The 27,471-nt window shown below is 39.3% G+C and overlaps 1 protein-coding gene across 6 annotated transcripts in view; it reads left to right on the top strand.

The window, feature by feature from the left end:
- The first annotated feature begins 3,530 nt into the window (after positions 1 to 3,530).
- The window catches only part of LOC116944551 (uncharacterized), a 45,155-nt gene continuing 21,214 nt past the window's right edge, over positions 3,531 to 27,471 (top strand). The window contains exons 1-19 of one of the 6 annotated variants that reach the window (XM_076068360.1): positions 3,531 to 3,796; positions 5,290 to 5,307; positions 7,991 to 8,008; positions 9,607 to 9,624; positions 13,770 to 13,787; positions 13,920 to 13,937; positions 14,298 to 14,315; positions 15,267 to 15,281; positions 16,727 to 16,861; positions 17,749 to 17,763; positions 18,498 to 18,515; positions 18,876 to 18,893; positions 19,416 to 19,433; positions 21,022 to 21,039; positions 21,564 to 21,581; positions 22,079 to 22,096; positions 23,064 to 23,081; positions 25,170 to 25,187; positions 26,508 to 26,642. In XM_076068360.1, the coding sequence (XP_075924475.1) occupies positions 3,754 to 3,796; positions 5,290 to 5,307; positions 7,991 to 8,008; positions 9,607 to 9,624; positions 13,770 to 13,787; positions 13,920 to 13,937; positions 14,298 to 14,315; positions 15,267 to 15,281; positions 16,727 to 16,861; positions 17,749 to 17,763; positions 18,498 to 18,515; positions 18,876 to 18,893; positions 19,416 to 19,433; positions 21,022 to 21,039; positions 21,564 to 21,581; positions 22,079 to 22,096; positions 23,064 to 23,081; positions 25,170 to 25,187; positions 26,508 to 26,642 (595 nt within the window). In that variant the 5' untranslated portion in view covers positions 3,531 to 3,753. The remainder of the gene's footprint in view (positions 3,797 to 5,289; positions 5,308 to 7,990; positions 8,009 to 9,606; positions 9,625 to 13,769; positions 13,788 to 13,919; positions 13,938 to 14,297; positions 14,316 to 15,266; positions 15,282 to 16,726; positions 16,862 to 17,748; positions 17,764 to 18,497; positions 18,516 to 18,875; positions 18,894 to 19,415; positions 19,434 to 21,021; positions 21,040 to 21,563; positions 21,582 to 22,078; positions 22,097 to 23,063; positions 23,082 to 25,169; positions 25,188 to 26,507; positions 26,643 to 27,471) is intronic. The other 5 variants (XM_076068363.1, XM_076068362.1, XM_076068361.1 and 2 more) reach the window with 5 other exon arrangements.

The following is a 27,471-nucleotide window of genomic DNA, read 5'->3' as shown; positions in this document are numbered from 1 at the left end:
ATGTAGCAAAATGAAAGTGATGCTGGCTAAGCTTAAGAGCTTAACAGCACTAACTTCTACACTTATCAATCTGTGAAAGCAATATTAATGGGGATATAAATAAATCAATTCATCAATTATTCTATGAGACCTTACCAGCCATGTATGATAAAAGTGATCACTGGAGGCAGTAATTGGCTATTAATACAAACAAAATGGACCCCATTGTGGTTTAGTTTATTTCACACATCTACTTTACCTATAGCCACCAGTTTCTCTGGAGGTGAGATAAATTGTGCACCATTCAAGAATACAGACGTTTATAGAGTGATGGTATACGAGTTTAAAGGTTCAAAGGCAGGAGCTCGATCCCTAACAATCAAATACATGTCCATCATACTGAAGTGAAATATTCCAGGACATGTTCTTCATTGATCATTAAGAGAAACAGAGTTCATCAATTAATAATCACACCACAATAACGTGTTTGTGAATCTTTACATATATTGTCACCATCATACGGAGCAGCTCCTACGACAACTCCTGGTGAGATCTTGCAATACATCGCGTGTAGATGCAGATGATTGAAAGTGATGCTGACTCGCCTAAGGAGCTGTGTAGGACAGGACTAGCTTCTACACCAACAAGAGATAGCACTGAGTTAAGCAGGTACTTGCTCTTTTTTCTAGCCTACATAGCGTTCCATTGTATCTTGAAATCAAAATTATTGCTGCAGACAAATGTATTAAAGCGTTTGAAAAATAAGCATTCGTAATATTTAGATAATACATCAAATATGGTGTGACGCCTTGGTGTAGTGTGTTGATGGGCTATGCTATGCACCCAGGGAACTGAGACAGATTCCCGTTTGGAGCCAACATCACTGAGTGATATCTCAATAGTTCCTCGGACTCCATTTTACCATCCAACACCAATTACAATGCCTGTTATTCTCTTTACATGTCCTCGTTGTCATACGGAGCAGCTCCTACGACAACTATAGGTAAGATCTTGCAACGCAACTCGCGCAGTTAAAACACATTGAAAGTGACGCTGACTCAGCTGAGGAACTGCATAGAACAGCACCAGCTTCTACAACAACAGGAGACAGCACCTAGTTTAGCAGGCACTGGCTGTGTTTTTTCTCTTACTTAGCTTTCCATTGTATCTTCCTATCACAATAATCGTTGTAGACAATGTTACAGATTTTTTTCTTGAAGATATGAAGTTCATAAATCAACTTCTTTGGTTCTTTCGGTAAAGTCACGTAGAATGAGAATAAAATAATAAATTGATAAAATAAAATAACGCAATAATATTCTCACGACGTCCATCATACTGAAGTGAAATATTCCAGGACATTCTTCATTAATCATGGAGAGAAATAGAGTTCATCAATTAATAATCACACCACATTAACGTGTTTGTGTATCTTTGCATATATTCTCACCATCATACGGAGCAGCTCCTACGACAACTCCTGGTGAGATCTTGCAACACATCGCGTGTAGATGCAGATTATTGAAAGTGATGCTGACTCGGCTAAGGAGCTGTGTAGGACAGGACTAGCTTCTACACCAACAAGAGATAGCACTGAGTTAAGCAGGCACTTGCTCTTTTTTCTAGCCTACATAGCGTTCCATTGTATCTTGAAATCAAAATTATTGCTGCAGACAAATGTATTAAAGCGTTTAAAAAAATAAGCATTCGTAATATTTAGATAATACATCAAATATGGTGTGACGCCTTGGTGTAGTGTGTTGAAGGGCTATGCTATGCACCCAGGGAACTGAGACAGATTCCCGTTTGGAGCCAACATCACTGAGTGATATCTCAATAGTTCCTAGGACTCCATTTTACCATCCAACACCAATTACAATGCCTGTTATTCTCTTTACATGTCCTCGTTGTCATACGGAGCAGCTCCTACGACAACTATAGGTAAGATCTTGCAACGCAACTCGCGCAGATAAAACACATTGAAAGTGACGCTGACTCAGCTGAGGAACTGCATAGAACAGCACCAGCTTCTACAACAACAGGAGACAGCACCTAGTTTAGCAGGCACTGGCTGTGTTTTTTCTCTTACTTAGCTTTCCATTGTATCTTCCAATCACAATAATCGTTGTAGACAATGTTACAGATTTTTTTCTTGAAGATATGAAGTTCATAAATCAACTTCTTTGGTTCTTTCGGTAAAGTCACGTAGAATGAGAATAAAATAATAAATTGATCAAATTAAATAATACAATAATATTCTCACGACGTCCATCATACTGAAGTGAAATATTCCAGGACATTCTTCATTAATCATGGAGAGAAATAGAGTTCATCAATTAATAATCACACCACATTAACGTGTTTGTGTATCTTTGCATATATTCTCACCATCATACGGAGCAGCTCCTACGACAACTCCTGGTGAGATCTTGCAACACATCGCGTGTAGATGCAGATTATTGAAAGTGATGCTGACTCGGCTAAGGAGCTGTGTAGGACAGGACTAGCTTCTACACCAACAAGAGATAGCACTGAGTTAAGCAGGCACTTGCTCTTTTTTCTAGCCTACATAGCGTTCCATTGTATCTTGAAATCAAAATTATTGCTGCAGACAAATGTATTAAAGCGTTTAAAAAAATAAGCATTCGTAATATTTAGATAATACATCAAATATGGTGTGACGCCTTGGTGTAGTGTGTTGAAGGGCTATGCTATGCACCCAGGGAACTGAGACAGATTCCCGTTTGGAGCCAACATCACTGAGTGATATCTCAATAGTTCCTAGGACTCCATTTTACCATCCAACACCAATTACAATGCCTGTTATTCTCTTTACATGTCCTCGTTGTCATACGGAGCAGCTCCTACGACAACTATAGGTAAGATCTTGCAACGCAACTCGCGCAGATAAAACACATTGAAAGTGACGCTGACTCAGCTGAGGAACTGCATAGAACAGCACCAGCTTCTACAACAACAGGAGACAGCACCTAGTTTAGCAGGCACTGGCTGTGTTTTTTCTCTTACTTAGCTTTCCATTGTATCTTCCAATCACAATAATCGTTGTAGACAATGTTACAGATTTTTTTCTTGAAGATATGAAGTTCATAAATCAACTTCTTTGGTTCTTTCGGTAAAGTCACGTAGAATGAGAATAAAATAATAAATTGATGAAATTAAATAATACAATAATATTCTCACGACGTCCATCATACTGAAGTGAAATATTCCAGGACATTCTTCATTAATCATGGAGAGAAATAGAGTTCATCAATTAATAATCACACCACATTAACGTGTTTGTGTATCTTTGCATATATTCTCACCATCATACGGAGCAGCTCCTACGACAACTCCTGGTGAGATCTTGCAACACATCGCGTGTAGATGCAGATTATTGAAAGTGATGCTGACTCGGCTAAGGAGCTGTGTAGGACAGGACTAGCTTCTACACCAACGAGAGATAGCACTGAGTTAAGCAGGCACTTGCTCTTTTTTCTAGCCTACATAGCGTTCCATTGTATCTTGAAATCAAAATTATTGCTGCAGACAAATGTTTTAAAGCGTTTAAAAAAATAAGCATTCGTAATATTTAGATAATACATCAAATATGGTGTGACGCCTTGGTGTAGTGTGTTGAAGGGCTATGCTATGCACCCAGGGAACTGAGACAGATTCCCGTTTGGAGCCAACATCACTGAGTGATATCTCAATAGTTCCTAGGACTCCATTTTACCATCCAACACCAATTACAATGCCTGTTATTCTCTTTACATGTCCTCGTTGTCATACGGAGCAGCTCCTACGACAACTATAGGTAAGATCTTGCAACGCAACTCGCGCAGATAAAACACATTGAAAGTGACGCTGACTCAGCTGAGGAACTGCATAGAACAACACCAGCTTCTACAACAACAGGAGACAGCACCTAGTTTAGCAGGCACTGGCTGTGTTTTTTCTCTTACTTAGCTTTCCATTGTATCTTCCTATCACAATAATCGTTGTAGACAATGTTACAGATTTTTTTCTTGAAGATATGAAGTTCATAAATCAACTTCTTTGGTTCTTTCAGTAAAGTCACGTAGAATGAGAATAAAATAATAAATTGATAAAATAAAATAACACAATAATATTGTGTTATTTGTGTTATTTTATTTTATAAATAAATAAAATATTGTGTTATTTTATTTTATAAATAAATAAAATAACACAATAATATTGTGTTATAACACAATAATATTGTGTTATTTTATTTTATCAATTTATTATTTTTTTCTCATTCTACGTGACTTTACCGAAAGAACCAAAGAAGTTGAATCATTGCAGTCACGAAAGCTTTAAATCGAAATTCATAAATCAAATATGATGTGAGGCCTTGGTGCAGTGGCCTTAAGGGCTCTGCTATGAACTCAGAGAACTGATTAGATTCCCACTTGTGGATATCTCAATATTCTTAGTGCCCCATTTTACCATCCAACACCAATTAGAATTAATAATAAAGGTTTTTGGATTAGATCGCGTTATTTATAAATGTGTCGTAACCCTCCACCACCCGACACGGCCAAACAGTAAAAAATTTATCACGTTTACAAAGGACAAATAGTTCACTACTTTAGCCCACCGGTGTGTTAAAGAGTGAATCGACATCATTAAAAATTTGAGTACGACGTTTCGCTGGCAATTACATCCAGCATCATCGGGCAATTCGCCAGAATGGTAAAGCCTTCACTTGCTCCCGGTCTTAAATAGAGCAGCAGGGTGACGTCATCATTTAACTCCAATTAGAATTCCTGTTTGTCTCTCTACATGACCTGATTGTCATAAGGAGCAGTTGCTATAGCAACTACAGGTGAGATCTTGCAATGCAAGTTGTATAGATATATCACATTGAAAGTGGTGCTGCCTAAGCTGAAGAGCTGTGTCGGACAGTACTAACTTGTACACTAAACAAGACGTGGAACCAAGATAATATATTAATAGCTTACTTTATCAGACCTTGTCAATCATGTCAATTAAAAGTATGAATTGGAGGCTAGTGATTGGCTATTTATGAAAAGTAAAACGGATCACCTTGTGGTTCAGATTATTTCACTTATCATCATTACCTTCGACATCCAGAGTACCTCGGGTTGTGCGATAATTTGTGAAATACGGTATGGGGATTTGGTGCGATATATCCAGCGAAGCTAGTTAGATCCCCGTCCATGGTTAACATCACCAAGTAGTGATATCTGCATTGGTCATATGTTCCAATTTCACCAAAAAATGCCTATTTGTCTCATTACATGTCTGCATTGTCGTGGAGAGCAGCTGCTACAACAACTCCTGGTGAGAGCTTGCAACGCAACTCGTGTAGATAAAGAATATTGAATGTGACGCTGGCCGGGGTCAGGAGCTGTATAGGACAGGCCTAGCTTCAACACCAGAAAGAGGTCGCACAGAGTTACGCAGCACTTACCATGTTTTATATCTTAAGTAGCTTTATTTTGTATGTTCATATCAAAATTATAACTGGAGGCAACTGTATTAAAGCATATTTTTTATTATACATTTGTAATATTAAGTTCATACGTCAAATATGGTGTGAGGCTTCGGTTTATTTGCTTGTAGGGCTATGCTATGAACCCAGAGAACTAAGTTAGATCTCGCTGAGATCTTGCACACCAACTCCTGCAGATGTAGCAAAATGAAAGTGATGCTGGCTAAGCTTAACAGCACTAACTTCTACACTTATCAAGCTGTGAAAGCAATATTAATGGGGATGTAAATAAATCAATTCATCAATTATTCTATGAGACTTTACCAGCCATGTTTGGTAAAAGTGAGAACTGGAGGCAGTAATTGGCTCGTAACCCTCCACCACCCGACATGGTCAATCAGAAAAAAAAGTGTCACGTTGACAAAAGACAAATAATTCACTACTTTAGCCCACCGGTGTGTTGAAGAGTGAATCCACAACATTTACAGTTTGAGTACGACGTTTCGCTGGTAAATACATCCAGCATCATCGGGCAATTCGCCAAAATGGTAAAGCCCTCGCTTGCTCCCGGTTTTATATAGAGCAGCAGGGTGACGTCATCATTGAACTCATATCAGGTGCAGTGATTAGAGGCGGGGGGGAGGGGGTATTGTAATTATATAATCGATTAGTAATCAGTCATTGGTTATGATTAGTAATGAGTTGTAGATTAGTAATTAGTTGTAATGTGTGTTAGTGATTATATGCTATGTTAGTAATCCGTTAATTAGTATGTGTTTCCCCTATAAGGAATTGTAATGTGCATTCATATTCTTAGCTTCCTCGGCAAAGCCACGCCGAAGGGAAACAACAAAACAACAAACATAGATATTCTATTATTTTATTGCTTCCCCCCCAACGCGACTCCACCGAAAGAGCCAAGAACATGAATCACTGCAGTCACGAAAGCTTTAAATCAAAATGTAACGTGTATTATTTAATAATACGCTTCCAGGCCGCACTAAGCCTGTAGCTGTCAGAGCAATTCAAGTTATTCTTATTCCTCTCAATTTCAATGGATTCTCTAATTAGTCTTTGCCAGTAATAATTAGTTTTACACAACACTGCAACATTGTCAAAATCAATTGAGTGTCCTTGTTGACAAGCATGTGCTGCCACTGCCGACTGTTGTGTTTTTGAGATAATTTAATATTTCTCTGATGTTCTTTTAGTCTTACGCTGATGTTACGTCCTGTCTGTCCAATATAGCATCTGCCACATAAACAATTAATCCGATATACACCTTCTGTTGATAATTTAGGTAATGCGTCTTTAGTGCAAGATACTAGTTTTTGAATTTTGTGTACTGTACCAAATCTTACTGTAATGTTTTGCTTTTGCAAAACACGGGCTAATTTGTCAGTTACTCCTGAGATACATGGAATTTTTATTGTTTTAACAATCTGGTCGCTTTCAGAAGTATTGCTTTGCGATCGTGATTTGGCATTCAGTGCTCTGTTAATTTGAGCATTATTGTAGCCATTCTGTCATAGTGCGTCTTTAACGTGTTTAATCTCTCTCACTAGACTCTCACCATCTGACACTGTTTTAGCCCGATGTATGAGCGTCTTGATAAAAGAGGATTTCTGAGCTGGATGATGATGTGATTCTGCATTCAGATAGGCATCAATGTGCGTTTGCTTTCTGTAAACGCTGTGTTATTTTACCGTTTAGGCCATGTCCAAGCAAAATATCTAGGAATGGGAGTGTGTTATTCATCTCCATTTCCATGGTGAACTGGATGGCCGGGTTTTGTGCATTGAGATGATTTAGAAAATCATTAAGTGTATCTTTACCATGTGGCCAGACAACCAAAGTGTCATCCACATATCTAAACCAAAAGGATGGTTTTAATGTGCTCGAGGCAAGTGCTCTTATTTCAAAGTTTTCCATGTAGACGACCGTTTGTGTTATGGTCGAAACGTCGTGAGAATTTTTATTGTTTTATATATTTTTTATTATTTTATTGTTTCCCTTCAACGTGACTTTACCGAAAGAACTAAGATTATTTGTCTTTTGTCAACGTGACACTTTTTTTTTGCTGATTGGCCGTGTCTGGTGGTGGAGGGTTACGACACATTTATAAATAACGCGATCTAACCCAAAAACCTTTATTATGAATAATATTGGTCGCGAAAGCCTACGTGTTAAACTGAGCAATTGGCTATTAATACAAATAAAATGGACCCCATTGTGGTTTAGTTTGTTTCACACATCTACTTTACCTATAGCCACAAGTTTCTCTGGAAGTGAGATATATTGTGCACCATTCAAGCATACAGACGTTTATAGACTGATGGTATATGAGTTTAAAGGTTTTAATGGCAGGAGCTCGATCCCTAACAATCAAATACATGTCCATCATACTGAAGTGAAATATTCCAGGACATTCTTCATTAATCATTAAGAGAAACAGAGTTCATCAATTAATAATCACACCACATTAACGTGTTTGTGTATCTTTGCATATATTCTCACCATCATACGGAGCAGCTCCTACGACAACTCCTGGTGAGATCTTGCAACACATCGCGTGTAGATGCAGATTATTGAAAGTGATGCTGACTCGGCTAAGGAGCTGTGTGGGACAGGACTAGCTTCTACAGCAACAAGAGATAGCGCTGAGTTAAGCAGGCCCTTGCTCTTTTTTCTATCTAACATAGCTTTCCATTGTATCTTGAAATCAAAATGATAGCTGCAGACAACTGTATTAAAGCATTTGAAAAGATATATACAATTGTACTATTAAGTTCATACATCAAATATGGTGTGAGGCCTTGGTGGGTTGAAGGGCTATGCTATGCACCCAGAGAACTGAGTCAGATTCCCGTCTGGAGCCAACATCACTGTGATATCTCAATAGTTCCTAGAACCCGATTTTACCATCCAACACCAATTAAAATCCATAATAGAGGTGTTTTGGTTAGATGGCGTAAATATAATATATGTGTCGTTAAAACCCACCACCACCCGACACAGCCAACTGGTAAGGGTTGTTTCGGAATAGAACATGCCAATTCGTCACTAGTACAGCACACCGGTGTGTTGGAGAGCCATGCCACAAAATTTACAATTTGAGTACGACGTTTCGCCAGTACTTACCTCTAGCTTCATCAGGCGACAGCCAGATTTGTGGTGAAGTCTTAACTGTTTCGTTCCTTATATAGAGGCGTAGATGTGTCGACCACCCTTCTGCGCTCTTGCACAATGTGTGGGGGATTACTGAGGCAACGTACATTATGCATGCGCATTATGCGAGCACTTTGAACTTGTCCTTCCTGTCTATTGTGTTTATTATAATAGCCCTACCAACGATAATCGCTATTGAAGTATGCTGCCCTTTTTCGGAATGCATTTAAATAATGTTATTTGATTATTCGCTTCAAAGCAGCACTAAGGCGGTAGCTATCCGGACGGTTAACGTTTTTTTTTATTCTTTCAATTTCGATAGATTATCTAATTAGTCTTGGCCAGTAGTAGCTAGTTTTGCACAAAACTTCAACATCATCAAAATCAATTGAGTGTCCTTGTTGGCGCGCGTGTTCTGCTACTGCTGACAGTTGTATTTGGGATGATTTTATGTTTCTCTGATGTTCTTTTAGTCTCGTGCTGATCATTCGTTCTGTTTGCTCAACATAACATTAACAACACGTGCAGTTAATACTGTACACACCTTCTGATAGCTTCGGTAATACATCTTTTGTACCCGATATTAATTTCTGTATTTTATGTACCGTGCCAAATCTGACTCTGATGTTTTGTTTTACCCAATATCTGGCTAGTTTATCAGTTACTCCCGCAATGTACGGTATTTTGATCGTATTAATTAATTGGGCAGTTTCAATGCTTTTGTTATTTTATTTGGTTTTGGTATTAAATGCCCTGTTGATTTGTGCATCGTTGTAACCGTTCATTTGCAGTGCTTCTTGAACATGTTGAATTTCACTTCTCAGACTGTCACCACCTGACACTTTCTTAGCTCGATGAATGAGCGTCTTGATAAGAGTAGATTTCTGTGTGGGGTGATGGTCGCGAAAGCCTACGTGTTAAACTGACCAATTAAAATGCATGTTTGTCTATTTACATGTCCTCTTTGTTATATTGGGCAGCTCCTACGACAACTCCAGGTAAGATCTTGCGATGCAACTCATGTAGATGCAGCAAATTGAAAGTGATGCTGGCTAAGCTGAAGAGCTGTGTAGGACAGTTACTAACTTAAACACCAACCAAGACGTGGAACCAAGATAATCACTTCACAGGTTAGTCTGTGAGACCTTTTCAGTCATGTCAATTAAAAGTGAGAACTGGTGGCTAGTGATTGGCTATAAAAACAAATAAAATGGACCCCATTGTGGTTAAGTTTCTTTCACACATATACTTTACCTATAGCCACCAGTTTCTCTGGAAGTGAGATAAATTTTGCACTATTCAAGAATACAGACGTTTATAGACTGATGGTACATGAGTTTAAAGGTGCAAAGGCAGGAGCTCGATCCCTAACAATCTAATACATATTCTTGGTTCTTTCGGTAAAGTCACGTAGAAGGGAAACAAATCAAATAATAAAAATATAAAACAATAAAATTCTCACGACCTTTCGACTGAAACATAAGCAATAATCATCAGATGCAAAAACCACAGCAAGAAAAATTTAAAAAGTGGCGTTTTTTAACGTTGGCACCACGGAGAGCGATTTGGCAGTTATTCAGATGGACGAGTCCATCTATGTTCGGAAAAGATGAGGTGGGAGACGAAAAATTTATGTATGCTGTCTGAAAGCCACCATAAGCGTGAACAATCAATTAAGACCCGAAATGGTTTATCAAATCCTTCCAATGATTGCTAAGCCAGAATCCATCTTCTCGCTTGAAATTGTCTCTGTGGTTGTATATGTGGATAGCCTCATGAACGAATCTCTCATGGTAGCCAGATGGCTTGCAAAGAACCTCTGTCTTGGAGAAGTCAATGTCATGTGAGCCTACTGAATTAAAACAGATCAGCCACGGCCGAGGTGTTGGTCCTACCGTGTTTAAGGTCTGCTTTGTGTTCACGAATGCGGTCCGAGACATGTCGTTTGGTTTCTCCAATGTAACTACTACCACAGAGGCAACCTAGTTTGTGGACACCAGGGTACTGTATGTCCGGAATCACATCTTTTACAGACGGAACCAGATCACTGATTTTATGTAATGTGTTGAAATGGACCTGGATCTTGTGTTTATTCAAGATTTTGGAGATATTTTTGTGATCCCCGCAATGTAGGGTAAAGCGATGGTTTTGAAAGGCTCCTCAAGAGGGTCCTTCTTCATGGTTTGAGTGATAGCTTTGCTGATTGTATAGTCGGAGTAACCATTAGCCTTAAGAGCTCGGTGTACGTGCTTGAGTTCACTGCAACCTGATTTCCAAATTTAACCTCCTCTCCAACAAAAGACTGGACCCACACCAAAAAGCTAGACGTTAACAAAGTCGTAATTAATCGCAGTAACAGTTCTATTTCCGATGGTTGAAATCCGTTTTAGCTAAAGGTCTAAACTTTGCAGTCACACCTAAACACATACCAGTTAATGATATCATTGCCCAAGTAGACGTTGCTCTCAAGGGCCTGGGTCACATCGCTGCAGACGTAGCAAGATCTGAAATAGCTGCAACCCTCAAAAACGCTAAGATGCCAGCTAGCAACCTCAGCAAAGATGAGCGTTTTGAATTATATAAATTAAAAAAGAGGGATGACATTGTAATCCTCTCAGCCGACAAGGGCAATGCCACTGTCATCATGGATAAAATAGAATATAACAACAAAATTAAAGAATTACTCGACGATGGCAGCTATACAAAAATAAAAAGATATCCCACCAACAGCCAATTCACACAAACAACAAAATAATTTCTGATTCAACCGCATTAATTGATCAAACTAAACAGTTTCCGTTTAAACTTTCTGCTGCCAGGCCACCAAGATTATACGGCTTACCAAAAATACATAAAGCAGATACACCCCTTCGTCCCTTCGTCTCTACTATCAACTCCCCCACCTACAAACTGGCTCGTTTTTTGTCTGAAATCCTGCGGCCTTTCACTGGAAAAACCACCTATGCGGTACAAAATTCTACTCACCTGGTATCGACAATCAAGGGTATTTCCCTGTCCCCAGACGACCTGCTAGTCAGTTTTGATGTAGTTTCCTTATTCACCAAAGTTCCTGTACCTGACACCATCACAATCATTGAAGACTTGGTCCATCAAGGACTAAACACTGAGGTACTCCCCCTGGTGAGACACTGCTTACCCAATACATACTTCACTTGGAATGTAACTTTCTACAAACAAACTGAGGGCACCCCAATGGGCTCCCCCCTATCTCCGGATATAGCCAACATTTTCATGTAGAAATTTGAGACTGACGCCATCCAGACTGCCATTGTGCGCCCAACCTTATGGAAGAGGTATGTGGATGACACTTTTGTCATCTGGCCACATGGCTGGCCTGCTCTAGACCAATTCTTCCACCACATCAATTCCATACACCCAGCCATCAGATTTACCATGGAAGTCGAAAAAGATGGCAAGCTACCTTTTTTGGATGTCCTAATAAAAAAGAGACCTGATGGTTCAATGAGCCACTCTGTCTACAGGAAAGCTACCCATACGGATGCTTATCTGAAACCGGATTCCCACCACCATCCATCACAGAAGAATGATCTCAACAAGACTCTTTACCATAGAGCCCAATGCATATCCGACCACGAACACATAGGAAGTGAACTCAAGCACGTACACCAAGCTCTTAAGGCTAATGGTTACTCCGACTATACAATCCGCAAAGCTATCACTCAAATCATGAAGAAGGACCCTCTTGAGGAGCTTTTCAAAACCATCACTTTACCCTACATTGCGGGGATCACAAAAAAGATCTCCAAAATCTTGAATAAACACAAGATCCAGGTCCGTTTCAACACGTTACATAAAATCCGTGATCTGTTTCCGTCTGTAAAAGATGTGATTCCGGACATACATTACGCTGGTGTCTACAAGCTAAGTTGCCTCTGTGGTAGTAGTTACATTGGAGAAACCAAACGACATGTCTCGGACCGCATTCGTAAACACAAAGCAGACCTTGAACACGGTAGGACCAACACCTCGGCCGTGACAGATCACTGTTATAATTCAGTAGGCTCACATGACATTGACTTCTCCAAGACAGAGGTTCTTTGCAAGCCATCGGGCTACCATAAGAGATTCGTTCATGAGGCTATCCACATATACAAACACAGAGACAATTTCAAGCGAGAAGATGGATTCTGGCTTAGTAATCATTGGAAGGATTTGATAAACCATTTCGGGTCTAAATTGATTGTTCACGCTTACGGTGGCTTTCAGACAGCATACATTCATTCTTCGTCTCCCCCCTCCTCTTTTCCGAATATAGATGGACTCGTCCTTATAAACAAACTGCCAAATCGCTGTCCGTGGTGCTAACTTTTAAAAGTAAATAAATAAATAGAAACCGCCACTTCTTTCAAATGTTTCTTGCCGTTGGTTTTCACACCTGATGATAACTTTTTGTGTTACAGTCGAAACGTCGTGATAATTTTATTGTTTTATATATAATTTATTATTTTATTGTTTTCCTTCAACGTGACTTTACCGAAAGAACCAAGATATATATTATCAAAATCAATTGAGTGTCCTTGTTGGCGCGCGTGTTCTGCTACTGCTGACAGTTGTATTTTGGAGAATTCAATGTTTCTCTCATGTTCTTTCACTCTCGTGCTGATCATTCGTCCTGTTTGCCCAACATAACATTTACAACACCTGCAGTTAATCCTGTACACACCATCTGTTGATAGTTTCGGTAATACATCTTTTGTACCAGATATTAATTTCTGTATTTTATGTACCATGCCAAATCTGACTCGGATGTTTTGTTTTTCCCAACATCTGGCGAGTTTATCAGTTACTCCCGCAATGTACGGTATTTTGATCGTTTTCATTAATTGGGCAGTTTCAATGCTCTTGTTATTTATTTAGTTTTAGTATTAAATGCCCTGTTCATTTGTGCATCATTGTAACCGTTCATTTGCAGCGCTTCTTTAACATGTTGAATTTCACTTCTCAGACTGTCACCACCTGGCACTTTCTTAGATCGATGAATGAGCGTCTTGATAAGAGTAGATTTCTGTGCGGCGTGATGTTCGCGAAAGCCTACGTGTTTAACTGACCAATTGAAATGCCTTTTTGTCTATTAACATGTCCTCTTTGTTATATTGGACAGCCCCTACGACAACTCCAGGTAAGATGTTACGATGCAAAGAACAATCAAACATATGTCCATCATACTGAAGTGAAATATTCCATAATTAATAATCACACCACATTAACGTGTTTGTGTTTCTTTACATATATTCACCATCATACGGAGCAGCTCCTACGACAACTCCTGGTGAGATCTTGCAACACATCGCGTGTAGATACAGAATATTGAAAGTGATGCTGACTCGGCTATTGAGCTGTATAGGACAGGACTAGAACCTACACCAACAAGACAGCACTTTGTTAAGAAGGCACTTGCTGGTTCTTTTTCTTTAAAACTTCTTTTTGCATCTTCCATGCACGTCTATTACTATAGGCATCTCTAGAAAACAAGACTTAGGTTTTGGTGCAATGTGCCCAGCAAAATGAGTTAGATCACTGTACATGGTTAACATTGTCGAGGAGTGATATCTGAATTGGACCTGTGTTCCTATTTCACCGTCACATTCCTACCTGTCTCCTTACATGTCTTCATTGTCGTACGGAGCAGCAGCTACAACAACTCCAGGTAAGATCTTGCAATGCAACTCGCGCAGATAAAACACATTGAAAGTGACTCTGACTCAGCTGAGGAGCTACATAGGACTGCACCAGCTTCTACACCGACAGGAGATAGCACGTGCCTGCTAAACTAGTTGCTATGTTTTTCTCATTCTTAGCTTTTCATTGTATCTTCCAATCACAATCATGGCTGTAGACAACTGTATTAAAGATATTAAGTTCATAAATCATATATGGTGTGAGGCATTGTTGCAGTGGCTTTATGGGCTCTGCTTTGAAGCCAGATAACTGACTAGATTCCTACTTGTGGATATCACAGAAAAGTGATATCTCAATCTTCTTAGGGCCCCATTTTACCATCCAACATCTATTAGAATGCCTGTTTGTCTCTCTACATGACCAGATTGTCATACGGAGCAGTTGTTATGACAACTCCAGATGAGATTTAGCAAGGTGACTTGTGTTGATGCATCAAACTGAAAGTGGTGCTCGCTAAGCTGAAGAGCTGTGTAGGACACTACTAACTTGTACACAAAACAAGACGTGGAACAAAGATAATCAATTCCTAGGTTTCTCTGTGAGACCTTTGCAGTCATGTCTATTAAAAGTGAGAACTGGTGGCTAGTGATTGGCTATTAATACAAATAAAATGCACCACACTGTGGTTTAGTTTATTTCACGTATCTTCTTTACCTACAACAGCCACCAGTTCCTTGGGAGGTGAGAATTTTCACGCCATTCAAGAAATTGGACGTTCATCTAGTGATGATATCTGAGCTGATAGGTTGCCAAATGCGGGAGCTCGATCCCTAACACATAGAATGTATATCATACTGCAGATAAATATTCCAGGAAATATTTTCTGCATATATCATTCGGAGCAGTGGCATCCATCAATTAATAATCACACCACTTTAACGTGTTTGTGTTTCTCTATATGCACCATCATTCGGAGCAGCTTTTACAACTCCCGGTGAAATCATTCAATGACGCTTGTGTAAACACACAATATTGAAAATGTTGCTGGTTCATCTGAGGAGCTTATAGGACAGGACTAACCTGTATGTTAATTGAGCATGTGGCATACTTTTAAATGTTTCCACTCAACTCTAAAAATACATATTAAAAGTAATTATGTTTCAACGGAGTATTTTGCAACTGTCGGACCTTAGTCACTAACAAGATAATATTAACACATATACACTGACGTTTAATATTTTAGGACAAATATTCTGCATAAATCATCAATAGTTATAGCAGCTTCATTGGACGGGACTAACTTGTATGCAAAACAAGATGTGGACCCCAATGAATTGAGCATGTGGCATTCTTTTAAAGATTTACACTCAACTCTAAAATACACATTTAAAGTAATGATGTTTCAACGGAATATTTTGCAACTGTGGGACCTTGGTCGCTAAGAAAGTAATATTTGCACATTACACTGACGTTTAATATTCTAGGACATATGTTCTGCATATATCATTATTAGTTATATATCTACGTACGTGATTTTACCGAAAGAACCAAAGAGTACCATATTTACATGTTTTTCTCTCTTTACATATATTCACCATCATATGGAGCAGGTTCCATGACAACTTTCGCTGAGATCATGTAACACGATGTGTACAAACAGATTATTGAAAGTGATGCCAACTCGGATAAGGAGCTGTGTAGAACAGGACTTGCTTCTACACCAGGGGTGGGGAACATTTTTTCTGCCAAGGGCCATTTGGATATTTATAACATCATTCGCGGGCCATACAAAATCATCAACTTAAAAATTAGCCTGTTATATTTGGTCAAACATTTAATTAACTCACCCCAAATGTGATGGCTGTAACTGCTTCTCTTTGCTGAGGCGTGTGATGTTAGCTGGTATTGATGATGTTGCTACTCGCAACTACTTTTTCAAGTTTGCTCCTAGATTTATTGAATTTCGAGTCCCGCCTACGGTTGCCTTGGCAGGGCCAGACCAAATGATGTTGCGGGCCTTATACGGCCCTCGGGTCGGACGTTCCACACCCCTGTTCTACACCAACAAGAGATTACACCTCGTTAATGACCCACTTGACGGTTATTTTTCTCATATAGCTCTTCATTAGACATCCAAATTCCCCTCTCTTACTGGAGACAAATGTAGAACACTCGTACTATTAAAGTGAGTTTTGGGCGGGGGGGGGGGGCGATCATGGTGCTATGAACCCATTTACCTGCGTTAGATCCCCAGACAACCCTTGTGGCTTAAATGGTGTAGAGACTTTCATCCAGCTGTGGATTGACAATGGCCAACAGTATTAATTGAGGTTGACAGTCAAGTTGAAACGATGCTGCGACAGAGAATATAATCCGTTCTGTGATGAGATGTAAAGAATAACCAGATCGATGGCATAATTGTGATACCTGTATCTGCAGTCCCTGCGTGTGCATCGAACCCATGCCAATACCGAGGATACTGCATAGAGGGATGGACGTTTGATTGGGGAATTTGGCTCCCCTACTCGTGCATTTGCTATGGAGTCTTTTATGGCCCGGATTGTGGATATCCTGGTGAGTATGGTTCTTACTGCACTTATTGATGCATGTGCCTCTATGTTGTTGCATGTATATATGAACCACAGATAAGTTCAATTACCATGGTTATCTTTGTGGGATTTAATAATGAAATCGTAGGATATATTTAAACAATGTTTGCAGGGCTATGAATATAAATAAAACCTTTCCTCAGCAGTGGAAGAGAAGTTATTATTATATCTTATAAAGGTTTGTGAAGAAGGAAACGTGATCAGTAAAATAACGTGCAGCCACAATACGGGGATTTTATTCTAAATTAGCATTATTAATCGATTATTTTTGCTTGCTATCCAGATCATCAAACAATACTTATTTAAATAGTTTTATTTATTACGTCGAATATTTGTGTTAATCATGTACATAGACTGCTAGTAAGCATGGCCGCTCAGTGTTTGTCAATCAGTGGTTGTGTAGAGGCAGGAACTTGATCACTAACTTGGGAATATTCATTGGAGGACATGCCTAGCCTCTACACTAAACAGACGTAGAATATATTTAGTTGGGTATTCCATGACACCTTAACAATTACCCGTAAAAGGAAATGTACGAGCTTGTGATCATGATTTTGTTATACTTGCACATTTCATTATCTGCAACATTCCCCATTTGCACTGGTGGTAATATAGTTTATTTATGATCCACAAAGCAGACATTTGGAAAGTAATGGTATTTTAGCTTTTATTTTTGTAGAGGCATAAACGTTTGTCCCTTTCAATAAATTATTGTACATAACACTGAAGTTAAATATTCTAGGACATGTATTCCGTATGAATCATGAATAGCATTATTATTCAGGAATGAATAAACAAGCCATATCATTCTGTTTGTGTCTCTCTACATGCAATCGCCATCATACGGAGCAGCAAGCACGACTCCTCGTGAGATAACGCACCACAATCGTGTATACGTCGCACGTTTTAAACTATTGTGATTCGGCTGAGCAGACGCATAGGACGGGACGAGCATCTTTCCTTAACAAAATTTGGATTCAAGTTGAATGGGCATGGAAGGGTATAGGGATATGAAAAGCATGCTAAGATACGTTTTTGAGATAGTGCGGAATTTCAATTTTGGGGATTATTCCAGAAATGGAAGTGACATTAATAACTTTTGTCATGTTGTTTTCTCAATAAAATACTGTCACACGGCATTAAGTAACATTCTTGCTGCAAAGACAATTGCAGCAAGAACAATACTGTCATAAGCGTTTTAAAACTGAAACTCACCCCTATGAAATTAAATCGATAAATACGTTATTCCATTATATCTCAACATTCCCATCTATTTTTATTGAGAACTGCAGGTGCGGTTTGGTAATTTCACAATGAGAACTCTCAACATTGTGGTTAAGCTATGGATATTTTCTCACATCTTCTTTAGCTGCAACAGCCAACAACCTCCGTGGAAAGTTCATTTCCGACTCCAAAGACATTGGGAAATAAATAATGTTTCAATGGAGGGTTTGTAACTGTGGGACCATCACCAACACTGTATTAATATTCTAGGACATTCTGCATAAATTAGCAGGAGTAATCGATTTTAGACGTTATTAATCACAGCCATATTCACGTGTTTGTTTATATTTGCATGTATTCACCGTCATATGGAGCAGCTCCCACTACAACTCCCGGTGAGATCCTGCAGCGCAACTTGTGTACAGACAGAATATTGAAAGTGATGCTGGCTCAGCTAAGGAGCTGTGTAGCTTTACATTGTATCTTAAAATCAAAATGATGGCTGCAGACAACTGTATTAAAGCTTTTTAAAAAAAATATATACATATATTAAGTTCATACATGAAATATGGTTTGAGGCGTTGGTGGAGTGGGTTGAAAGGCTATGGTATGCACCTAGAGAAGTGAGTCAAGATTCCTGTTTTAGCTAACATCCCTGAGTGATCTCAATAGTTCCCAGGACCCCATTTCACCATCCAACACCAATTAAAATGCCTGTTTGTCTCTTTACATGTCCTCTTTGTCATACGGAGCAGCTTCTACGACAACTCCAGGTGAGATCTTGCGGTGCAACCCCTGTAGATGCAGCAAATTGAAAGTGATGCTGGCTACGCTGAAGTGCTGAGTAGGACAGTACTAACTTGTACACAAAACAAGACGTGGAATCAAGATAATAAATTAACAGGTTACTCTGTGAGACCTTTCCAGTCATGTCAATAAAAAGTGAGAACTGGAGGCAGTGAATGGCTATGAATACAAATTAAATGCACCACATTGTGTTTAAGTTTATTTCACACATCTACTTTACCTATAGCCACAAGTTTCTCTGGAAGTGAGATATATTGTGCACCATTCAAGTATACAGACGTTTATAGACTGATGGTATATGAGTTTAAAGGTTTTAATGGCAGGAGCTCGATCCCTAACAATCAAATACATGTCCATCATACTGAAGTGAAATATTCCAGGACATTCTTCATTAATCATTAAGAGAAACAGAGTTCATCAATTAATAATCACACCACATTAACGTGTTTGTGTGTCTTTGCATATATTCTCACCATCATACGGAGCAGCTCCTACGACAACTCCTGGTGAGATCTTGCAACACATCGCGTGTAGATGCAGATTATTGAAAGTGATGCTGACTCGGCTAAGGAGCTGTGTGGGACAGGACTAGCTTCTACAGCAACAAGAGATAGAGCTGAGTTAAGCAGGCCCTTGCTCTTTTTTCTATCTAACATAGCTTTCCATTGTATCTTGAAATCAAAATGATAGCTGCAGACAACTGTATTAAAGCATTTGAAAAGATATATACAATTGTACTATTAAGTTCATACATCAAATATGGTGTGAGGCCTTGGTGGGTTGAAGGGCTATGCTATGCACCCAGAGAACTGAGTCAGATTCCCGTCTGGAGCCAACATCACTGTGATATCTCAATAGTTCCTAGAACCCGATTTTACCATCCAACACCAATTAAAATCCATAATAGAGGTGTTTTGGTTAGATGGCGTAAATATAATATATGTGTCGTTAAAACCCACCACCACCCGACACAGCCAACTGGTAAGGGTTGTTTCGGAATAGAACATGCCAATTCGTCACTAGTACAGCACACCGGTGTGTTGGAGAGCCATGCCACAAAATTTACAATCTGAGTACGACGTTTCGCCAGTACTTAGCTCTAGCTTCATCAGGCGACAGCCAGATTTGTGGAGAAGTCTGAACTATTTCGTTCCTTATATAGAGGCATAGATGTGTCGACCACCCTTCTGCGCTCTTGCACAATGTGTGGGGGATTACTGAGGCAACGTACATTATGCATTCGCATTATGAACTTGTACTTCCTGTCTATTGTGTTTATTATAATAGCCCTACCAACGGTAATCGCTATTGAAGTAGGCTGCCCTTTGTCGGAATGCATTTAAATAATGTTATTTGATGATTCGCTTCAAAGCAGCACTAAGGCGGTAGCTATCCGGACGGTTAACGTTTTTTTTTTATTCTTTCAATTTCGATAGATTATCTAATTAGTCTTGGCCAGTAGTAGCTAGTTTTGCACAAAACTTCAACATCATCAAAATCAATTGAGTGTCCTTGTTGGCGCGCGTGTTCTGCTACTGCTGACAGTTGTATTTGGGATGATTTTATGTTTCTCTGATGTTCTTTTAGTCTCGTGCTGATCATTCGTTCTGTTTGCCCAACATAACATTAACAACACGTGCAGTTAATACTGTACACACCTTCTGATAGCTTCGGTAATACATCTTTTGTACCCGATATTAATTTCTGTATTTTATGTACCGTGCCAAATCTGACTCTGATGTTTTGTTTTACCCAATATCTGGCTAGTTTATCAGTTACTCCCGCAATGTACGGTATTTTGATCGTATTAATTAATTGGGCAGTTTCAATGCTTTTGTTATTTTATTTGGTTTTGGTATTAAATGCCCTGTTGATTTGTGCATCGTTGTAACCGTTCATTTGCAGTGCTTCTTGAACATGTTGAATTTCACTTCTCAGACTGTCACCACCTGACACTTTCTTAGCTCGATGAATGAGCGTCTTGATAAGAGTAGATTTCTGTGTGGGGTGATGGTCGCGAAAGCCTACGTGTTAAACTGACCAATTAAAATGCCTGTTTGTCTATTTACATGTCCTCTTTGTTATATTGGGCAGCTCCTACGACAACTCCAGGTAAGATCTTGCGATGCAACTCATGTAGATGCAGCAAATTGAAAGTGATGCTGGCTAAGCTGAAGAGCTGTGTAGGACAGTTACTAACTTAAACACCAACCAAGACGTGGAACCAAGATAATCACTTCACAGGTTAGTCTGTGAGACCTTTTCAGTAATGTCAATTAAAAGTGAGAACTGGTGGCTAGTGATTGGCTATAAAAACAAATAAAATGGACCCCATCGTGGTTAAGTTTCTTTCACACATATACTTTACCTATAGCCACCAGTTTCTCTGGAAGTGAGATAAATTTTGCACTATTCAAGCATACAGACGTTTATAGACTGATGGTATATGAGTTTAAAGGTTTTAATGGCAGGAGCTCGATCCCTAACAATCAAATACATGTCCATCATACTGAAGTGAAATATTCCAGGACATTTTCTTCATTAGTCATGAAGAGAAACAGAGTTAATCAATTAATAATCACACCACATTAACGTGTTTGTATCTCTTTACATATATTCACCATCATACGGAGCAGCTCCTACCACAACTCCTGGTGAGATCTTGCAACACATCTCGTATAGATGCAGATTATTGAAAGCGATGCTGACTCGGCTATGGAGCTGTTTAGGACAGTTTCAGTTTTCAGCTGAATGTATTTTGTATAGCCCTGTGAGCCATTCGGCTCTTGCATCGGGTGCAACCGCAACAAACAAAAAACAAAAACATGAACAAGAAAACATCTTAAAGTGACTACGCGACAGGACTAGATCCTACACCAACAAGGCAGCACTTAGTTAAGAAGGTACTTGCTGGGTTTTTTCTTCTTCTAATAAAGCTTGTTTTTGCATTATTAAAGCACATCTATTACTATAGGCAACTCTAGAAAACAAGACTTCATAAAAAATATGAACTTGACACAAGTGGTGACAAGGCTTTGGTGCAATGTGCCCAGCAAAGTCAGTTAGATCCCTGTACATGGTTAACATTGTCGAGGAGTGATATCTGAATTGGACCTGTCTCCTTACATGTCTTCATTGTCGTACGGAGCAGAAGCTACAACAACTCCCGGTGAGAACTTGCAACGCAACTCGCGAATATAAAACACATTGAAAGTGACGCTGACTCAGCTGAGGAGCTGCATAGGACAGCACCAGCTTCTACCCCAACAGGAGATAGCACCTAGTTTAGCAGGCAATGCTATGTTTTTCTCTTACGTAGCTTTCTATTGTATCTTCCAATCACAATCATGACTTTAGACAACTGTATTAAAGATGTTTTCTTTAAGATATTAAGTTCATAAATCAAATATGGTGTGAGGCCTTGGTGCAGTGGCCTTAAGGGCTCTGCTATGAACCCAGAGAACTGATTAGATTCCCATTAGTGGATATCACTGAGAAGTGATATCTCAATCTTCTTAGGGCCCCATTTTACCATCCAACACCAATTCGAATGCCTGTTTGTCTCTCTATATGTCCTGATTGTCATATGGAGCAGTTGCTATAACATCTCCAGATGAGATATTGCAATGCGACTCGTGTTGATGCATCAAACTGAAAGTGGTGCTCACTCAGCTGAAGAGCTGTGTAGGACACTACTAACTTGTACACAAAACAAGACGTGGAACCAAGATAATCAATTCCTAGGTTACTCTGTGAGACCTTTGCAGTCATGTCTATTAAAAGTGTGAACTGGAGGCTAGTGATTGGCTATGAATACAAATAAAATGCACCACATTGTGGTTTAGTTTATTTCACGCATCTATTTTACCTACAACAGCCACCATTTTCTCGGGAGGTGAGAATTTGCACACCATTCAAGAAATTGGACGTTCATCTAGTGATGATATCTGAGCTGATAGGTTGCCGAATGCGGGAGCTCGATCTCTAACAATAGAATGTGTATCATACTGAAGATACTTGTTCCAGGAAATGTTTTCTGCATAAATCAGCCGGAGCAGTAGCATCCATCAATTAATAATCACATAACATTAACATATTTGTGTCTCTTTACACATATGCACCATCATACGGAGCAGCTGTTACAACAACTCCCGGTAAGATCATGCATTGGCACTTGTGTAAACACAGAGTATTGAAAATGGTGCGGGTAAGCTGAGGCGCTGTATTGGATAGGACTAACTTCTATGTCCAACAAGATGTGGACCCCAATTAATTGAGCATGTGGCATACTTTTAAAGATTTCCACAACTCTTAAAATACATATTAAAAGTAATGATGTTTCAACCTAGTATTTTGCAACTGTGGGACCTTGGTCACGAACATGGTAATATTTGCACATTACACTGATGAGTAATATTCTAGGACATATGTTCTGCATAAATCATTATTAGTAATAGAGTTCAGACATCATATATATCTGCCTACGTGACTTTACCAAAAGAACCAAAGAGTATCATATTTACATGTTTGTCTCTCTTCACATATTCATAATAAAGGTTTGTGGGTTAGATCGCGTTTATTTATAAATGTGTCGTAACCCTCCACCATCCGACACGGCCAATCAGCAAAAAAAGTGTCACGTTGACAAAAGACAAATAATTCACTACTTCAGCCCACCGGTGTGTTGAAGAGTTAATCCACATTTACAGTTTGAGTACGACGTTTCGCTGGTAAATACATCCAACATCATCGGGCAATTCGCCAGAATGGTAAAGCCCTCGCTTGCTCCCGGTTTTTATATAGAGCAGCAGGGTGACGTCATCACTTAACTCATATCAGGTGCAGTGATTAGAGGCGGAGGGGGGGGGTATTGTAATTATATAATCGATTAGTAATCAGTCATTGGTTATGATTAGTAATGAGTTGTAGATTAGTAATTCTTTAAATGTAATGTGTATTATTTAATAATACGCTTCCAGGCCGCACTAAGCCAGTAGCTGTCAGAGCGATTAAAGTTATTCTTGTTCCTCTCAATTTCAATGGATTCTCTAATTAGTCTTTGCCAGTAATAATTAGTTTTACACACCACTGCAACATTGTCAAAATCAATTGAGTGTCCTTGTTGACAAGCATGTTCTGCCACTGCCAACAGTTGTGTTTGAGATAATTTAATATTTCTCTGATGTTCTTTTAGTCTTACCCTGATGTTACATCCCGTCTGCCCAATGTAGCAGCTGCCACATGAACAATTAATCCGATATACACCTTCTGTTGATAGTTTAGGTAATGCATCTTTAGTGCAAGATACTAGTTTTTGAATTTTGTGTACTGTACCAAATCTTACTGTAATGTTTTGCTTTTGCAGAACACGGGCTAATTTGTCAGTTACTCCTGAGATATATGGATTTTTTATTGTTTTAACAATCTGGTCGCTTTCAGTAGTATTGCTTTGCGATCGTGATTTGGCATTCAGTGCTCTGTTAATTTGAGCATTATTGTAGCCATTCTGTCGTAGTGCGTCTTTAACGTGTTTAATCTCTCTCACTAGACTCTCACCATCTGACACTGTTTTGGCCCGATGTACGAGCATCTTGATAAGAGAGGATTTCTGAGCTGGATGATGATGTGATTCTGCATTCAGATAGGCATCAGTGTGCGTTTGCTTTCTGTAAACGCTGTGTGTTATTTTACCGTTTAGGCCATGTCCAAGCAAAATATCTAGGAATGGGAGTGTGTTATTCACCTCCATTTCCATGGTGAACTGGATGGCCGGGTTTTGTGCATTGAGATGATTTAGAAAATCATTAAGTGTATCTTTACCATGTGGCCAGACAACCAAAGTGTTATCCACATACCTAAACCAAAAGGATGGTTTTAATGTGCTCGAGGCAAGTGCTCTTATTTCAAAGTTTTCCATGTACAAATTTGCTATAGCAGGGGATAAAGGAGAACCCATTGCTGCTCCTTCCTTTTGTTTAAATAAATCCCCTCTCCATAAGAAGTAAGTGTTATTTAAACAATGGCCAGCAAGTTTTGGAATATCTTTTTGTAAACCGGTATTCTTTACTAGTGTATCAAGTAATTTAAGCGATTCGTCCACTGGAACCTTAGTGAATAGAGAAATCACATCAAAACTTACCAGAATATCATCAGGAGTAAGTTTAATATCTTTAATCACATTCACAAGATGTTCTGAATTTTTTTTGTGTCTCTTCACATATATTCACCATCATATGGAGCAGGGTCCATGACAACTTTCGGTGAGATCATGCAACACGATATGTACAAATAGATTACTGAAAGTGATGCCAACTCGGATAAGGAGCTGTGTAGAACAGGACTTGCTTTTACACCAGGGGTGGGGAACCTTTTTTCTGCCAAGGGCCATTTGGATATTTATAACATCATTCGCGGGCCATACAAAATCATCAACTTAAAAATGAGCCTGTTATATTTGGTCAAACATTTAATTAACTCGCCCCTAATGTGATGGCTGGAACTGCTTCTCTTTGGTGAGGTGATGATGTTAGCTGGTATTGATGATGATAGCTGGTATTGGTGATGTTAGATGGTATTGATGATGTTGCTACTCGCAACTACTTTTTCAGGTTTGCTCCTAGATTTATTGAATTTCGAGTCCCGCCTGCGGTTGTCTTGGCAGGGCCAGACCAAATGATGTTGCGGGCCTTATACGGCCCTCGGGCCGGACGTTCCCCACCCCTGTTCTACACAAACAAGAGATTACACCTCGTTAATGACCCACTTGACGGTTATTTTTCTGATATAGCTCTTCATTAGATATCCAAATTCCCCTTTCTTACTGGAGACATATAGTTTGCCTTCATATCCGCATCTCCAGTTTTTTCAGCCTCCTACTCCCCAGCCCCGCTCACTTCCCAGCCCCAGCATTGTGTCGTGCTCGGTGTTGGAGCTTGCATTTCTCCACTCCCCCTACCCCACACCCCCACCCTCTCTATCTCTCCTCCCTGGCTCCTCCCCCCTCTCTTACTTATATAGCCTCTTGTTACAAGCAGCCCGCCCCTTTTTCCCACTTCAGCAATTGTTTCTTGCTGTGGTTGTTCCACCTGATGACGGGCGCTTGTGTAGCACCCGAAACGTCGTGATTTAATTTATTTTATTTTATACCTACGTGAGTATGGATCCCTGCAGTCACGAAAACTTCAAATCTAGATTGGAGACAAATGTAGAACACTCGTCCTATTTTAATCGTGTAAATGTGAGTGGTGGGCGTGGGGGGCGAGCGTGGTGCAATGAATCAATTGACCTGAGTTAGATCCCCAGACCATGGCTAACATCGTTGATGTAAAAGTGAAATATGGTCTTAGGCCCTCCTTTTACCATGCAACACTGACCAGGATGGCGAAGGATGGTCAGACAACCCTCGTGGCTTAAATGGTGTTGAGACTTTCATCCTGCTGTGGATTGACAATGGCCAACAGTATTAATTGAGGTTGACAGTCAAGTTTAACCGATGCTGCGACAGAGAATCTAATCCGTTCTGTGATGAGATGCAAAGAATAACCAGATCGATGGCATAATTGTGATACCTGTATCTGCAGTCCCTGCGTGTGCATCGAACTCATGCCAATACCGAGGATACTGCATAGAGGGGTGGACGTTTGAGTGGGGAATTTGGCTCCCCTACTCGTGCATTTGCTATGGAGTCTTTTATGGCCCGGATTGTGGATATCCTGGTGAGTATGGTTCTTACTGCACTTATTGATGCATGTGCCTCTATGTTGTTGCAAGTATATATGAACCACAGATAAGTTCAGTTACCATGGTTATATTTGTGGGATTTAATAATGAAATCGTAGGATATATTTAAACAATATTTGCAGGGCTATGAATATAAATAAAACCTTTCCTCAGCAGTGGAAGAGAAGTTATTATTATATCTTATAAAGGTTTGTGAAGAAGGAATCGTGATCAGTAAAATAACGTGCAGCCACAACACGGGGATTTAATTCTAAATTAGCATTATTAATCGATTATTTTTGTTTGCTATCGAGATCATCAAACAATACTTATTTAAATAGTTTTATTTATTATGTGGAATATTTGTGTTAATCATGTACATAGACTGCTAGTAAGCACGGCCGCTCAGTGTTTGTCAATCAGTGGTTGTGTAGAGGCAGGAACTTGATCACTAACTTGTGAATATTCACTGGAGGACAGGCCTAGCTTCTACACTAAACAAGACGTAGAATATATTTAGTTGGGTATTCCATAACACCTTAACAATTACCTGTATTACTACTGACAACTGAAGGTTCACATTCAACAATTATAAAAAAAAAAGGAAATGTACGAGCTTGTGATCATGATTTTGTTATACTTGCACATTTCATTATCTGCAACATTCCCCATTTGCACTAGTGGTAATATAGTTTATTTATGATCCACAAAGCAGACATTTGGAAAGTAATGGTATTTTAGCTTTTAGTTTTGTAGAGGCATAAACGTTTGTCCCTTTCAATAAATTATTGTACATAACACTGAAGATAAATATTCTAGGACATG

This window comes from Petromyzon marinus, chromosome 21 (genome assembly GCF_048934315.1).
Source record: "Petromyzon marinus isolate PM22_M1 ecotype Great Lakes invasive population chromosome 21, UKy_Petmar_22M1.pri1.0, whole genome shotgun sequence".
NCBI classification, from domain to species: domain Eukaryota; kingdom Metazoa; phylum Chordata; class Hyperoartia; order Petromyzontiformes; family Petromyzontidae; genus Petromyzon; species Petromyzon marinus.
Note: the sequence above shows the minus strand (reverse complement) of the source record. Positions and strands in the feature narration are given on the sequence as shown.